The sequence below is a fragment of the Vanessa tameamea genome, chromosome 19 (assembly GCF_037043105.1).
Source record: "Vanessa tameamea isolate UH-Manoa-2023 chromosome 19, ilVanTame1 primary haplotype, whole genome shotgun sequence".
Taxonomy (NCBI): Eukaryota; Metazoa; Arthropoda; class Insecta; order Lepidoptera; family Nymphalidae; genus Vanessa; species Vanessa tameamea.
In genome coordinates this window covers 10383409-10402208 of record NC_087327.1, presented here as the reverse complement: position 1 = coordinate 10402208, position 18800 = coordinate 10383409, and the positions used below count along the sequence as shown (strand labels likewise).

The window sequence follows — 18800 nt, the reverse complement described above, 5'->3', positions numbered from 1 at the left end:
ACACAACGCTGCTCCAGTGGGGGTTCAAGGTTTGGTTTCATAAAACGGACTTCTTTTAGAATTGGTGTGACTGTTATAGTAACTTGAATTACGTCATATATATTTAGCGGAACATGGTTATAAACATCCAACTTCGCAAAATGGCGACTATTACACGATATTTTTCTATCGATGTATACAAAGGTTACATGAGTTCAAGTTTGAAATGAACGCTATAATTCAGCACAGCAACCGCTTATTTAAATTTATACTGACAATAAAACTAATTTTATAACCAAAAGTGTGGTCGCTGCTAAGTTTATATGTCAACACCGATCGCGCGGAAGCGGGTAACACTGTTAGATAAATATTCAACATTATAAATAAACCACGACCTAGTCAACTCGAATAAAAACACAAAACAACTATAATATAAATTATGAAAAACATTACACATAGCCACACGCGCAGTAAACGTCATGACGATCAGCTGATCAAATATATTGCTACTATAAAAAGTGAAAACGCAAACCATTCGCCCCCGTGCCTCCGTCCCGCTCGCTCGAAGCCGCGTGCGGCGCGTGGGAGCGGGACGCAGACAAGGTAGGCCGCGCCGTCGCGTAAAATGATATATTAATGTCAGCTGCGTTTAGGACCTCGTGAGTCTACAAAATAATAGATGGTCACAAATAAATTACTCGGCGAGTGCATTTCTGAACGAAATTCGGGCGGCCGTCGACCTCGACCGTGGCGCGTAAATCACGATTGATATACGACTCGCGAAGGTCGCCATCTTGAATTTTGCGTTCGAAATTTGAATCTCTGCCCGATACAACCGTTTTGGTACGTGTCAACGTTACGTTTAGCGGTTTTTCGTGACTCCGACAAGCTGTTAACAATAACAATAAAATAAATGGGATTTTGTAAAGGAGACGTCTTGTGGCGTCTTGCTCCTTTTTGAGAAGAATTCAATATTAAGAAAATAACATCGTCCTTTTGAAATTCTCGTTTGTAACTTTATCGTAAGGCCCTTCACTACGGGTTTTATGAAAATGTTTTACTTGTATGTATTACGAAATAAAGATACGTCTTTCATAGTTAGAAGCGAGCTTTGAAATCTAATGAAATCTATACAGGGTGATAATTTAATAAGCGTTTACATGACCTTTAACAAGCGTGACGGAAAACTCATTGTATTTTATAATTGCTATGATCGTGCAAACGTTTGACAACATGGCGTCAATCTGACGTACCATCGCATCTGTTACAACAACAATTATACAAATCACAGACAGATCGTTAACAGCTTATAAAGCAATGTATAGAAATATATATCCGTCCTAGTCTTACATACAGCATAGTCAAGGAGTTGTTAGCTTGTCTGACTCATTCAAGCTGAGCGATAGCGATAAAATGCTATAGTTTTAATGGACGATCGACCTAACAATGCAATCTATGATCATTCTAATTAGTTAATTGATACCAAGATATCAGAGTCACGGGTAATTTGTACGTTTTGCACTTTCATAAAAATGTTATTTGAATATTTATTACGTTAATTGTAAAAAACTAGGGTTTTTTTATCTAATTACGAAAGTGATTGTAGGTACGTTGTATAGACAATAATATCATTAACTGGTTTAATAAGGTTTCACTGAGATGAGCTGATATGGTCTAGTGGCTAGAAAACATGAATCGTAACCGAAGATTGCGGGTTCAAAGACCACTGAAATTCCACGTGCTTAGTTTGTACTAATTAATCTCTGAAAGATGAGAAAATAGCATGTGCCGGTTGAATATATAAGGATACAAAAGTGTTTAATTCGGATTGATGGCGACCCGCATTTTTGGTGGTGGAATAAGGTCTAAATCTCTTCGAAAGGAGAGGAAGCCTTCGCCCAGATGTCGGTCATCTTAAGTTATGTAGTCGATGTTCATTTTAGAGTTGTATTAAGCCCAGAAACCTGACAAAGTTTAACTCAATCGGATTATATACTATAGGGACGCATACAGAACATACAAAGCGACATTTATATATGTATATGTGATTCTCGGCATAAGATTGTTCTTACATTAAGCTAAAGCGTGCGATACAAAATCGAAATATTCTTTATTTCAGTAGACTCATAAAAATACTTAAGAATCGTCATTTTACCGATTCGGAAAGTACAGAGAAGAACCGGCAAGAAGCTTTTCCATTACATAGCTTAGTTATTGAGAAAGGTTGACTATATAACATCACGCACGGGAAAGAGGGGGGCGGAACAGAAACGTTTAACGCGAATGAAACCGGCGGAGCAGCTCATATAAGTATATAGGTCATAATTTATCATCAATCTCTGCCCACTGAACAACACTATACTTTCAAATTGCCCACTTATTAGTGCATCTTCTTTTTTTTATATTTATTATCTGTAGAGGTTTTCTGTAAGACGAAACTCGAAAGTCACGTGAAATGTCAGAATGTTTGACATACGAAGTGATTTTTACAGAATGGCACTGCTGTTCTTAAACGCTTTTTGATCACTTATTTCTACTTTAAATCAAAACAATGACCAAGTTGTTATATTAAAAAAAAAAAAAAAGTTATTCTATTATGTATGCAGAACCAACAATTATATTATCCAGCTACGTGATTTTTTTACCTAGAAACGTAAAATGTTCTACGATTCAAATGGAATTCGATTTAAGGTAAGTATAATATAATCTTCATTCTTGCCTTACAAGTCCATTGTTCAACTGAACGCTGTTTTAATAGCGGAGTATGATCACAATCGACTTGAAAGAACAAAGCTCATTATGTCAGTAATTAATATCGTACGGCGATACGGACACGAACAAATCAACACACAGACGGACAAGTCGATACCACGATTTGTAACGAAGAAAAAAAAGTTATGCTCATTCGTCCCTGTCACGCAATACGAGTTGGAAGGAGACGGAGATGTTTAATTTCAGAGCGACGTCCATATTTTATGATAAATAGAAAAACGAAAACGCCTGAGTGTGTTCCCGTGTCCGATTGATATTGTTTGAATTTAATTTATTTTATGCATCGCGGGAATTTCGCGCCAAATGAATACCCCGTTTCCGAACTGACAAAATTTAAAAATTGAAACGGATTCGAACGTTGATTTTTGAAATTGGAATGAATACGTCATTCTGACAGCGTGTATGAATATGAATATGAAACCGTTCTTTTTTATTTATATCGGGATCGTATACCGAAATACTTAATATTTAATTTGCATGCAACGAGTTCGAATTTCGAATTAATATCGCGCTGCGAGCGTTGCGGTTTTCGGACGACTTTTTAATCGTCGAACTACAGTTCTATTTTTGAAGTTTAAAAATGCGATTTTCAAATGTCCTCCAAATCGGCTTTACCGTCGACAATGGACCGTGCAGTTAATCACCAGAGAGGTGATTTTCGATCTTACACACGTGAGAACGTTTTAAAAGGTCGTAAAAGCCGGCGAGCGCCTCGCCGCATAAAGTACGGTAACGTAAAACTTTTATGGGTGATTTTTGTGTGTTTATTACAAATGAAAGTTGTTCGAACGCTAATAAATTAACATGCTTTAATGACCTAATCAAAGTTTATGACGCGAGGCGAATCCCCGTCCGACTCCTAGTGTTGCCCGATTAACTTATTTCGCGTTGAAAAAACCGCCGCTGCGACCGTAATTATTTTTCGAATTTTATGAAGATTGGAAATTTTTGTTAACATTATCTTTTTACAGCCTCACCATGATTTATGGGGCTTCCTGTTGTCTCGCTCAACTTACCCATGGCATCTGGAACAAAGCAGAAAATTCTTATTAATAATCGCCATTTTTAATTGACACGACCATGCAGTACTTGATAAAGTAGGTCATTTGTCATTAAGCTGTTTAATTATTATTATTCCCCACACTTCTTAGACGAGATTAAAATTAATTTATTGTATTATTATTTCGTCATTTTATTACGTCTCATTTAGTTTTATATTCCTAAATAGCTATTAAATTAAAAAAATGTATCGCAGAACCTGTTTAAAATAACTGCTATTTTATTTCAAAGTATGTCATAGTTAATTTAATTTTAGCTTAGTTTTTTTTATAGTCGTCAAGCAATGACGTTAGCATATTAGGACACTATAATAAATATAGTTTGAATTCATTTCGTTAATTTACGAATTTCGTAATCTTTGAAGTGTTCAAAACATTTGTTACATGTTTCCTCATACGTATAGAGTCTCAAAGTTAAAAGCGTCACAGTCGGTATCTTGGAACTATATGAGTTTGTTATCAGTTCTTATCAGTTTCAAGAACAGCTATCATATCGACTTGACAGAAATGACATCTTGACAGTTTGACAGGTGATCAGAGGCATATCAATAACATACTATTCTAAATGTTATGTTTATGTAGTTTTCTAGCATAGAGTTGTGAGTTTTACCCAGTAAACCCAGTAAATGTACCCTACATATGTATTGTATTGCTATGTTGATCTACTTTATAATACTGCAAATCTCGATGTCCAGGGTTCATATCCCGGGTGGGGCTGGTAAAAAATATTGGATAGAGAATTTTTCTAAGGCTGAATTGGAACATAGCAGTTGTTCCTGTTGGAACTCTTTCCGGTCGAGTCAGATTGGCAATCCCATTGGTTTATGAGAAACAGGGAACGGAAATAATGTATAAATACAAGTTAACTTAAATTTCTATTAGTATACATCATTCACAATATCTTTATTAAAAATCAATGTATGTCTTGCAAGCTACGTAATTAAAAAAAATACTATAAAACATAAAATATACTTTATGACAACAATCTGCTTAAGTGATAACTGGCTTTTTACCGTCGTCTTGCTGTTCAAATCCCAGTCAAAACAAAGCAATTAGCGAAAAGATATACATACGTTCGTCTGTGTAAATTTGTATGTTTTTTGTAAATAAATTAATATTTATAACTAATAATATTAAAGTCGACATTTATTATGAACGTCTGGCTTTGTTTAATTTACTAAAATTATAACAAGTAACAAAAAATATACAATCTTAAAACAATGAGCACTTATTAGTCATATAATTTGATTATACAATTAAAGCAGAGTAAATTTAAAGATTAACTCCGCGGCGGCACGTTTCCGAATGCGATTTCACGGGTCTTCGAGTTCAATCTCGACATTGTTGTTTTAGCACACCATTAATGAAACTTTATAGCTTCGAACAAGCGGAGCGAATCCGCGGGCAGCGAGCAGTGCTAAATAAATAATTAAAAGAAGTTTTTCCTGCGTCTGAGCGGTTGTTGCCCGCTTTGATTCTATTTACATTCCAATTGCGCGACCGCTCGGTGCTGACGAGACTCTTACTGACCTTTGATTACTGCGTCGCCTATCGACAAACTTACGTACATACGTACGAACCCTAAAGTAGCTGTCAGTTTTGAGACTAATTACGCTGAACAGATTGTAGAGACATTTTAGAAATAGCCTAGGATCAATATGTATCGAAAATCAAGCGAGACTCGGACGCGGTCGCGTGAATCATTTAGTATTCTATACGTTTAAGAATTGAGTTTAAACTGTACCGTTGTTGAAACTGCGCGCAGCTCTCTGGTATAATACACAACTCACAGTATGAAAGCGTATATCGTGTAATTGTTTTCAAATAAAATTAAAGAGGAGGCACGAATGCATGGATATGCTTGTAATATTAAACGTGTGATAATATATTTGTTGTGTGCTTTCGTTCTCAATACTCCGTGTACACACTAAATATTGAAGGTTGCGTTTCATGAAAAAATATTGTTTATAGTACGACAAAACTTAAGATGAATAACTCATATATTTGCTATAAAAAAGCTATCAGCAGCAAAAGCAACAATAATTGATGAATGTGTAAATCACAATCATGAACCACATTTTGACATTTGCTTAATAGACTTGTTCGAAAAATAACTATTCAATAAGTGGCAACACTATTACGAACCGTTATCTACAATAGTCAAGAAACTTTCTTTACGAATGCATACTCCATCTTGTATTGTTTTAAACTGGTTTAATTTAAGCGGAGATCGTCAGTAATGTGTACGGTGGCTCCGGGCCTCGTGTGACGCGGCCATACTTGGAAATGTACGTATGATTCCACTTACTTGTTACGAGACGGCTTACATGGCGAAAAATATTTAAAAAATATACTATTTTTATTCGATTTAATTTGTTTTCATTTTGTCATCGCATATTATATTACATCTTGTTTTAAAATGTTAAGTAAAGTGTCGCTAAAATAAAACATATGTTACAATGGAAATTTTTCAATGAATATTTATCATTCTATTCAGAAAATTGTAATAATAGTCTTTTTAGTGGTAACAGTATGTTTGAATAAGTCATACGAAGAAAAATAAATCTACGCGGTTAAAGATATTTAAAATATGACTAAGTTTTTGAGGCTTCAAAGACCAGTAGTAGAGAAAAGAAGAGCTCAATTCATTTTATTCTAGAATCTTATATCGTAAGCAATGTTTTCTAAATCCTCTGATATCAAAATTGTTACAAGAAATAAAAAAATCATAAGTTTTTAAATGTGACAGTCCAGCTTTTTGTAATCTCTGCTAGCGCCATGTAAACTAAACATTAGTCGCTTGCGTGCCTCACTCACGAGTGGGAGTCGCTCTTAATAAGAGTCTTATATACAATAATAGCAATCCATAACTTTTGTTCGATTTTAAACTCTATTTCAATGTGTGTAAGGATTAATTTTTGTAACGAGGTTATAGAGTTATTTATACGGCGTGACCCGCGTCGCTGACTTTGACAATTTCAACGGTTCGGTTTTACGGTAAGTTCAGGTGTAATGGTAACGGGAATGGTGGATCTTTGGTGGTTGGTACCATCAAGCATTGAGGTGACATTGTTTTTACAGTCATTTAGGGTTTGAATTGTGACTTTATTTACATTGCGTATTACAGCAAGTATATTTAATTTATTCATAAAATATGAGTAATATTCTTTAAGCAGTTTTTTAAATATATTTTTGATACAAAATCTAAATATAAGAAAAAAACTCTGATTTGTGTTCATCTATTTTAAGATATTTAGATAAATTAAAGATATAATTACAAGAGGTTTTTGTTGCCTATTATATAATTGTCTGTTTATTTATTAAGTCAAGGATTATATGTATATAAAAATGAAATCCTAGCAGAATCTTGTTTACGTCACCCGTTACTGCTTATAGATCTGTAGATATTTATATAAAAATAATATCGTTTCCAATAATGTTTGTACAAATACCGTGGCTAACGTCTGAACATCTTCAATAGTTTAAAGTGGGTAAGGGTGCTGTAGTTGCGATTTCTCGTGAGACCGGTATACCGGTATAATGTGCTGTACGAGTGGCACACATTCGTGATACTTGAGAATAATCGTACAAGTCGATTCCCGCAAATTATACGGAATTTATGATTATTTATATCTTCTAAAACTTCTATGAGTTTCACAAAGACGGAAAAGGTAAAGTACACGTGCTTAGGCGTCGAAACACAATTAGTTCAGTACAGAATTATTAACAACAAATCTCGTACAAGAAATTCGAAATGTTGTTGTAAATGAGAAAACTAAGGAAACGTTCGATAACAGCATCCAGGCAGGACCATTAAGTTATCACGGAGCGTTTTTAATCATCGCTATCACCGCAGTCACCGGCCCGCATAGCCGCGAGGAGGTGTCCAATAAATTATCGACCGGCGACATCGCTAATGCACGCGCGACGCTGAATGATAGCGCTGCAGCGACTGATACGTAAGTGACGGTTAAGTGCGATCGCTTGTACTGCTGATATCGGCCTACGCCTAGCTCATGCGAGCCTGGTACCCCCGCACCGTTAACATGGCTTGTTCATTACTTTTTAGTCCTTTAGGGATTTGACTGGCTGACGATCTTTCCCCACAGAGTCGGTTTTTCGAATATATATTTTTTTAAATGACAGATGCATCTCCGAATGGCGACATGGAAATAAAATGTCTTTGTAAAAAATAACAGGGTTCGCACAATACACAGCGTCTCTGAGTGACATTCGAAATGAAGACAAAAACTATTACGGTTAGACAAGTGCACGTCATATTTTATCGAAACTGAAACACGGATAGGCCATCTGGTGATGAATGGTCACCTGCCAAAAGGTACGATAGTCAGATACGTTACAAAACATACTTTTTCATTGTTACTTGTCAGCTAAGACCATTACAAGTTTCCGTTCAGAAAGATAGAGCACGCAAAAATGAGGCATCGTATTTATTTTTCAAACAGTTTCGCTGTCTAAACATTTTATTTCTATCTAAAATATTCGTATACCGAATACCGAAATAGATAAGAAATAATTCTTACTACAAATCTTTTTCGCGGTATCAAGAGCTCACATTATCATTTACTCGTACGAGACCGTATCCAAGAGGCATATCTTTTATCATTTCCACTGGTCCCGATCCCGAAGCAAATCCCGGTATCCGGGGATTCGGGCGGGATCCGGTAATCCCGGTTAATAACGCTCAGCGCCCGGCGTTGCGCTTACATTTGATAATGGAGCATTAGAGTTATAATTGCATCTGTTATTAAACATTGATCGTAGATAAAGCTTGTTTAGTCGACGTATCTGTCACCATCTTAGGCGACGGTTACCACTATATTTAAACCTGTAATGTATTTACATATATCTATTATATATATCATAAACAAAATAATGGTAATTTGTTTTATAAAATCTGTCTGTTTGTCTGTGAACTTATCCTGTTGAAACTATCAGATGATAAACTCTACCAGGTGATTCATTTATCAAATATTCAATATATTATTAATCGTAGATTTCTAAGATATATTAATTATGTTTAACATATATGAAACAAATTATTTTAAATAAATAAAAAATATATTTGTATAGCTAGACGTATTAAAAATACTTTAATATTTTGATAATTATGTATTTCTCTAATTTTGATTATTAAATGTAAAAAATATTATTAAATTAATATATGCTTTTCGGTTTCCCAATGGGGTAAAAACTAAAACCCTGCAAATTTTTCAATAGACAAGCCATCTGTACCAGGGCATCAGGGAGATGTAGAGGATTCCACGGCTAATGATTGCGCGCCGTCGCGGGCCCAACAAATCCTTCCAATATGGGGCACGGAAAATACCTGGAAAATGGGAATGTTATTTCCAACCCCTCACGCGTTGCGTTAAGAAAGAATATATGGCGTGTAACGAGAAAGAAAAATACAAAACGATCGTCGCTTCCGAACCGTCATTTTCTAGTACTGAGTTGTTACTTGTGATACGCATTAACTTTTTATATCGCTCCTGACTCTTTTGATCTCAGCCCATCTGTTCGGATTTCGTCGTAAGGACTGACCACACACGACCGTTTACGATTCGTAACAGTTTTACAGCCCGACAAACAAACAAGCGGTTCCAGGCAACGCTGTTACTAAACGCTCTCGTATCAAAGGCGCCAAGCCGAATTCCACGATTCCTAGGAACTGGCAAATAGGGATGCGTGAAAGCGAATTTAAAAATGGAAGAATAACTTTCTTTTACGCTACACATGTCATAACAAACTATTTTTCATTACGGAGTCGCTCCGCGTTCGAATTTCAAGTTTATAAATCTATTATTATCTGTTGAGTTTTATTGGCGGCAAAGAGAATGCACAGATAATTTAGAATTTGTTCTTTGAATAAATATTAAAATTTATAGAAATTTTAAATTAAATTCATTAGAAGCATCCGAGTGTACCTTCTGACAAAGCCGTGTGATTTACATTAAAACTGGCGCAATAAAATGAAACGCCACCATTTCGACTGGCGGCTGAACATGAAATTTTCTATTCGAGCGGACAAAGGGCTCAATTAACGACGCCATTGTTCGTAGGGTCGTAGTGGTTGCGATTAGTTCATTATATAATTTTATGTTTAACAGCTCTCGTACAATACTTGTCACTCTCCGAATGCAATTTGCATTCTATGGTTAATATATTTAATACTTTACGTTATGTATTCTGAGGTCAAATTGTAAGTCGTCTTAAGAGTCGTAAACTTGAAATGGTCTCTTTATTTTTGCGGATATGTAAAGATTTTTTACATCATATTTTATTTTAAAACTGATAGTGAAATTGAATCTTCAGTCCGATAAGATAAGGCGCTGAATTGCCTCAGGAATTCGCTTATCCGTTAGCCGCACTTGAAATCGTATTAAAGAAATTAGGTTTCCAGTTATACGAGATATTTATCCGTGTTTAGGATATTGTGTGTAAATAAATATACATACGTTATACAAATAGCAAATGTATCTGTTGAAGACAAAGGCGCGCGTTCGTGGAAGGGCCGCCTCGATCCTTTGATATTGCTCTAATAATAAATAGACAATGTTTCCGCTGCGCACGCGCATTGTTAGAAACGAATGCGTTTTTAGATAATGGCATCAATTTATTTTTGTACATCAATCTAATAAAACGGGACGTGTATTGATTCGGAGAAATATTGTAACTGTTTATGGATTCGAAGAACTTTTACTTAAAAGATTTCGTGTTTGGAAGATTTTTTAATGTTGGCACCAAAGCATTTCTATTTTGATTATTTTACTTCTTAAATATGTAAGCATAAAATAATAAATTATTGTTAATTGTCCTTTAACAATTAAAGAACAGATTATGATATGATTTTACTTCATATAAAATTTTAGGTCAAACATACCACAAGACACATAAACCTTATCCTCGAGGCAAACGGCCCAACGGTGGGACAGATACTGGCAGTTTCTGTGGTTACAGTTTAATTATTTTATCTCAAGAAATGAATTGACTCCCAGGGAATAGTCAGATAATTCCATCAGCATATTCAGCGTCCACGCCAATGAGTTCGCGGGAGAAACCTCGTGTAATAATATAATGTTTAATACGGACGCTCTGTGTCAACCTCGCCCCATGGGAACAGTTGACACAGTTATCAGAGATTAGAGAACACATTGTAAAGATAAAGACGCAGTTTTAATTCCATAAATGTTTGACGTTTAACACGGTGGCAGATAACATATGATAGGTTATTATTTCATATTATGTGTACGAAATACAAACCCGCCGACTTTATTGTTACAATCCCGCGCCCATTAAAAAAGTATTCAGCTATCAAGACGCAGTAGTTCGGATGTGTATCAATGTTCAACCTGAAAAATCATTTTCTTAATATAGACCGCGGTAGTTTTTGGAAATATTATTCTGTATTTTTATCATAATTCAATCCAATGTGATTTTAGTATTTGAAGCTTAATTATAAAAAATATCATTTTTTGGAGAAGGCGATTTATTCTATAAAAGATTATAAGTATAGATGATAAAAATGCGTGGAATTCTAGTGTGGATTTCCATATTTAATTTGATATTTTTTTCTATTTAATTAAAACATTAAAACTGTGGTATTAAAAAATACGAACCAAAAAAAAATCTATTTTGATTTTACGAAACCAAATAATAATTTAGTTAATAAATCGACGCTTTTTAATTTGTAAATATATTTTTAATTGTTTTTTTTTAATTTCTTATAAACGTGTGAAGTTGCAAATAATTTGCCATTCGTGGATAAATAGCAACGACAAGACATTATGAGGTTGTTCTGTGAGAAACAAATTCGAAACTCGACGTTGATTTCAATCGTGAAATGTCGAAAACGAACTCAGCAGACAGGCGACATTAAATACAATAATTACGATAATGACAGGCTCGTTACGTAAGTCATTTTTTAACATTTCACGATCGAATTCGACGTCAAATATTTTTGTTTCAGGAAGACCTTGATCAATGATATTGTCTTGAATAGTTGTAGTTAAAGATTATCTTAACAAAGCAATGATTAGCGTTTATCAATTTATTTATCTACAATATTTCTAGTGGCATAAAATAGTCATGTAGTCCTTGATGTAAATAATATCCAAATCACAAGTCAAAAATATTTAAATGTAAGTATATCTAATCCCCAGGGCAGCAGCATTGTGGAATCTCCAAGACTTCTTTTTAATACCAAACAGAGCTATGTTAAAATCAGAGTAAAGAAGGGTAATGTTAAAAAGTTTTTTTTTTGGAAACGGAGTTAGGCCACTTGTCTTCGGATCCAACATCCACGCGCTCGGGCTTAACCGATAGTTGTAAATGTACCTAGCCCTAAGCTATTCTTATTGTACATCTAAGGCACCGACCTTATCACTGTATCATTTAAACGATTTTATCAAAAGATAAACGGGTACACTAGTTTTGATCTTAAATCTCCTAGCAAACATATTATATAGAGATGTACCGAGATACAACAAATAAAGAAATTGTGTCATAATGTGACAATATTAATATGGGGGCAGGAGCTTTAACAGTTTCATCAACCGAGTATACCGATTTTGATAAAACCAATTCCAATAAGATCGGTCCATCGAGCAGTCAAGCAGTTGAAATATCTGTCCAATTACCAGGTCGACATAGCAGCGAGGAGTTCATTTATCTAGCTCTTTGATCTGCAATCTAATTATTACACCTTCACTGCACTAATACCCTGGTATTCCTGTATCGTGTATTAATATGTTCTGTCTGAACAAAAGAGACAATGTTGACCTAAACGGCAGAGAATGATGGTGCGTCAAAACGATTACGCTGTCACACACGTGTTTTATTTGGTCAGAATCTATCACACCGATAGACATGCCAACTGCATAATTTAAATTATGCTCTTAATAGGATCGTGCAACGGCTTTGTTTCATTGACAAATTGTATTGTTCGCCTGTCGTTGTTTCGCGTACGTAGATTTAATAAAAGCGAAGTTTCTATTACATAAATGCAATCCTTAGAATCATATAAGAATTTATAATAATATTAATTGGATAATGAATATACGGGCAAATAAAATGAAGTGTATAAATAAATGTTTCTAATATATCTTTAACTGAAATAAAAAGGATTGAAATGTTTTTCAGAAAACTTGGAAAATCGTTCGAAAATTTCCAAAAACAACTCAAGCTTGACCATTATAAACACTGTCTAGTACATTATCAACATGAGTACCAGGGTGCCATAAGTCAGCAGCAGCTAATAAAGACGCTGCAGTGCATCGCATGTCCGCGCGCTAAAACGCTGGGCGGAGAGGCCCCGCCCCGGCGGCTTTTAGCGGCGCGAACTCGGACTTTACTGCTTTTTCGTTTTACGAGCCACGTCCTTTCGGTATATTGTTGCGTTCCAAATTAGTTTTGTAGACAATCGCGTGTTACTTACTGGGAAACGATTTAAGGATCGGGACATCCCGTGTGGACTGCTTCTTGACCCGATGATTACGTAAACAAAATTTCAACTGTCGATTTTTGCTTATTTTGATAGCCATAGCCATAGCCATAGCAAAAGTATTTACAGAGGGCTTGTCGAAATATTCCATTTCGCATGTGAAATATTGAACGTGGGAAATATCTTAGGGTGGCGATCCTAAGACAGATCGCCACGAGAGCGGAGTTAATAGAAGAATAATGAAACAATTACCCGTATTGACGCTCGCGTGTGGATCTCATTGGGGTGCATTGAAAAAACGACCCCAAACGTAAAATAATTTTGATAGACACTTCGCGTGCTGCAGCCAATTACGATGGTGTAATTGGTTTTGGCACATTATCGGTGCATAGAACAACAGTGGGAGGCGCCGTTCGCACCTTACTAGTTATTTCGATCTCATTAAAACGTAGTTTCCGATATTCAAATGTAATTACGATTAGTGATGTGCGGATGTCGATAATGGGATCCCGTAATAAACAACACTCCAATAACAAATAGCGAATCCCGAATGTTTTGTATACAAAATTACATTCAAATTAAACAAAACTCGCTGTTTATAGAGAGTTACGGTATTTTTGCATCGTCGAATTGATTGTTAACTAACTAAAGTAAAGCGTTATAGAGCGTAGGAAACTTTTATAGAAGGAAAAAATGTAAATATTTTTTAATTTAGTGAACAGTTCAGTCTCAACATTTGTAATTTGTTTAAACGTTTCCAATGGAGAGCCTCGGCTTTTATCAGGCCTGAGTAAATGTTATCTCTGCAGAGTCGTCTGATCTCAGAAGCAACATCCGGCCTTATCTAATCTACGGTCAGTGTTTGCGGAGACAGAGATGATATTCACCGAGATACGCGCGAGATCTACCAAAAAATCACGCTTGGTCGAAAGTAATGTCTAATTTAAGTACAATAAGAGCTTTAATCGTGTGGATAATTTTAAGACTAATTTTGAGGTACATCACACAGCCATCATGGATCACGTTTCACAATATTGGTAATAGATAATACGCTCACTGGCGCCATGTCTCGAACACATTTCACAAAGACAGACGCACAGTGCAATCTTTTCTTCGATTTTTTGTGTAACTTTTAATGTGACATGGGCCTTATTATTATATGAATAACACTCGAAATATATACTTTTTTTTTTATTTATTCGAAGCACAAGACAGTCGGTAAGTGACAGACTAGTGATGTGACACCTACGTTCCGATCGTTAGTGAATCCCGGGCGATTGTTTACATTCTCGAGTATTGTCACTACAGATTACTGCTGTTACGTGTTTGTGGAGCCCATTGACTTTTTGAGTGGTTTTAAACAAACACCATTGAGTCGAGAACAGGAGATCTCTTGTGCACCCTCGTAGGCAAATAACACTCGCTTGTATTTATTTAGAAAAGACTAATCTCGACTTCGAGTGCTTTATCGTATCCGGCGAGAATTAAACATTAAAAAAATTTTAAGTATTCATATAACAAATAAACATTGTTAGTTTTTCTCACGAGCGCGTACATTTATTCCGGTAGCGAAAATGTATGAATGTTTCGAAAAAATAAAATAAAATAAAAATAAATTAAATCCAACGAGGCGCTGACATGTCATTAATTACAGAAACAAACAACGTTAATACACTTCAGATGATTTTAAAAAGTGCTCCGGACGGATAATACTAACAATATTCATGTCTTGCAGATATTGTCTCGGGGGCTACGTGTGGAGGAACATTAATTAAAGGCACATGACGTTTTCACACGACGTTCATTAGCTGCATCGTATCATTAGTCACGAGTTTCTATTTCCAATACTTGAAAGTTTTTCTAAGCGGAGACGATGCCAAAAATTGTGTCCCACGTTACGGCTTGCTTCTTAATTAATATTAACTGACGCATTTAGTGAAACTCTCCATAGAATCCTATAAATGCTCCGTCAAAGTGACAGCGTGGATGTACTGACACAACGCTCTCCGGGATAGAGTCGTTTTGTTTTATATTCGAATTCCATTCAATAGACGTGCTGTAACTTGAACTAGCGATGTCCTCCGGAACGCTTTCGGCCAGTTTCGCAATTCTCACGAGACTGGGTAACCGTTCACAGCACACGAGTGCGTTCGCAAACACAAGTGCACTCCCCGTTGTTCTCACTTTTATAATCTAACGCGACGACAAATCCGACTCGATCGTAATAGTTCAAGCGCCAGACAAATGAACTTCCTATACAATGGAAACATTCCAGACTTCAGCCTGCTAAGGAGAACGTCTCACCAGAAAACCCCAATAACTTTATAATGACCCGGGATTTGTTCCCGGGAACTTGCTCTGTTCCCTTATAAGTTCACCACTAGACCAATGAGACAGTCAACTGAACTAGGTAGTTTCATTAAATGTTTGAAATTTAATAATTAAAATGTTTTCAGTTCTTTGAAACGTGAAATGAAATATATATACATGTGTATTTATATCTCTAAGTACATATATTATACGATAATCAGTATGACATGACCCTTACACGACATGTGAATGGGCTCATATAAACTTAAATGAGAATCTTAATGAGACGGAGTCATTTATCAAACGTTGTCTTTGTAGCAAACGGTCCGCGTGTTCTCAATGAGAAGAAATCGGAAATCAACATGTGATAACGCGTTAACTTGCGTCTGCGTTTCTCGTTAAAAGTTATGAATCGTTATTGTACATCAGTTTGCGATCATTTTTGATTTACAAATAACAAATAGTCAGTCTTTTTCTATAAGCGTTTACGTCACAGGTATACGCCATTGAACCTCACGAAACGTCTTTTATTGGTAGGTACACTTCTGTAAAACGCTACGTATTATATTCGTACAAAATCAAAACGGATCATTTCTTAATTTTCTGTCGCAATCCGTTCGAATATAAAAATAGAGTTTATTCTAAAAAAATGATTAAATTAACGACCTTATTTTAATTATGATTAATTTGAATTTCGAATCGATTTAGATAACCTGTACCCAATAAACTAACAATAGATTCTAATACGAAACGTCACAAAGATCGTGGAAGTTTTAAAGGAAAGTAACCAATTGGAACTGAAAGCGAGGTCGGCGAAGAGACATACAGTATCATTTACACGCTATAAACCGTAACAGCGCAACAGTGAGCGTCGATTACAGCTTGAAGCGCGTCGCGTCACCAGCGCCGAATAATTGCTTTCGGTATCGAATATTTCAGCACTTAAGCCGAAAAATTCGATGCGAAATGTAACAAAAGTATAGTACTGCGTGTAATATCCCATTGCTGGGCAAACGACTGAGGATTTCTCCACAGTTTGGAGAGTCACGAACCTCCATTGCGGGTGTGGTGGAGTGGATATAAATTTGACAAAATTTCGAAAACTCAGTGTTGCTCTGGTTTGAACCCTCTATCTTAAATGAAGATTTACGTCGTCTTGTCATTGGGCCACCACGGCATTTCAAAATGTAACAAATTATATTTACAGAAGCATGTTACATAAATAAAACATAAAAACCATACGCTAAGATACAATTTTGCTAAACTGTCGTCGACATTAGTATTCCCGGCTCACGTCGAAATATTCAAATAGAATTGTGTTCCGTCATCGGAATACGAATCGAATCGAATCAGAATTGATTTAACAAGGTGTTAGTTGTGTCTACGCCAGCCCGAATATAATAGTTGAATTAACGCTCGTCTGCGCGTCACCTGGAACGACTGGTTATTTAATAGTAATTGACAATTGCAATTTTTTTTTATGATTATGTTCTGACCTAAATCAGTCACAGAGGCCAACGAGGGAATATTTTAGTGGTAGAATGTGTGCGTAAACACATATGCACCACTGTTCCATCGGTCTCATAAAGCGATGGGACGACTGAAGACAGTTCATGGGCATCATGGATAGGACCAACGCCTTTATGTGGTTTTTGACGTAAAGCAGACGAGAATGTTAAAACTGCCAATCCCATACTTTTAAATCAAAAGCAACGGATTCAGTGCAATGAAGAAAATAATGTGATTATGTAATTCGATATCAAGAGCGTCCAATTAAAACAGCAGAACCGTACGACATCCCTAGTTAAAAACATATGTCTCGTGACGCACAAACACATTGTGTGTTTTTTCGAGCTGGTATTGCGTCTTACAATGACATGAATATTAATGACAACTTTTTACGAAACGATGTTTTATCGTTTACAATCTTGATCTAAACTAATATGGCCGCATACAAATAGCATTAAAGTAATGTAATCGAAAGCATCAGGTCGCTGATCTCTGACTGATTTAAAACTAACATGATTATAAGGACCCGTGATGATCCAGTGGTCAAACGTGTATCTTAAATAAAGATTGCTACCTGTCTAAATTATTCCTTATCTCGTATCATGTGGTGATGGAAAACGTCGAGAGGAAATTTTGGATATCCAACTTGAGCATCATTGTGGAGTACCAAATCTCTTCCTCCAACAGGGACAGAAGGTCTTAAGCCACCAGTGAAACATTTTCAGATTGACATTTTACCTCGGTAAGGTTATTCAGGAACACATTTCTCTCGATCACTGTATATCAAGATTTTATTTCCTTAAATCGAAGTCTTCCATTCCAACTGACTAGAAACGAAGGTAATATTTGATTACTCGAAAACAGCTGAAACTACTTTAACGATTTATCGCGATAGGTTTCCAAATGCTTCCATATATAAATTTAACGTACCATATTTAAATCCTTTTTAAGAAAAACGAGAAAATCCATGTTTGTAAAATTGTCAGCGATGTCTTTCATGGATTTATTATTATTAAAAGTTACACTTAAAAGTTTAGTATAAAACTGTTTGAAATCAATGCAAAAGCATAATTATACATATACGGTTATCAAGAAATTACATTATAATATAGTAATACATACTTTGCATCGACTTTAGACATTTTGTTAGTAAGTACGTATAAAACAATTGAATTAATTAAATCATAAAATAGACACTAATCTTACATAATATAAGATCCTTAATGAGTGCCTTTTCAACTTTGCATGGTATTTCGGTTCTCTTTTTTACATCTGCGATTAACTTAAGATTGGTACATTATCAAATCTTCTCCGAGTACCCTCGAAACGTTTTAAAGCTGTCGAGATAGTATTTTTGCATAATCTAACATCACCGTGGCCCCTCGCTGAAATCGGCTAACAAAGTAACACTTCGGTCGAGTGCAGCCAAGTGGCGGTCTCAAATTCGATTACCGGGTAGTGCCGGGGGCCTCTAAATAACTTAACTCGCTTTTCTCGAGTGACGCTTTATTCGATTTGGCGCCGATTACAATGCGTAAGTGTTGTTCAGTTCGGGAATGCGGTTCGGGGCACTTTTTGTAGATACTTTTCAATTTTACGATATGTCATAAATGTTATTTTATTGTTGCTTACGTGATATATATTTTTAAAACGATCTCTCTTTTGTATAAGTAATATAAACTCGGTATGCGATTATAAACTATAATGTA

General features: G+C 35.6%; 1 protein-coding gene across 7 annotated transcripts in view; it reads right to left on the bottom strand.

Moving 5' to 3' along the window:
• LOC113402792 (homeobox protein homothorax) overlaps positions 1–18800 on the bottom strand; it is a 247449-nt gene that overhangs the window by 119970 nt on the left and 108679 nt on the right. For 4 of the 7 annotated variants that reach the window (XM_026643104.2, XM_026643108.2, XM_026643106.2 and 1 more), the window contains exon 8: positions 3768–3776. The exons of the other annotated variants lie outside the window; for them this stretch is intronic. In XM_026643104.2, coding sequence (XP_026498889.1) covers positions 3768–3776 — 9 coding nt within the window. The remainder of the gene's footprint in view (positions 1–3767; positions 3777–18800) is intronic. 7 annotated transcript variants of the gene reach the window in all.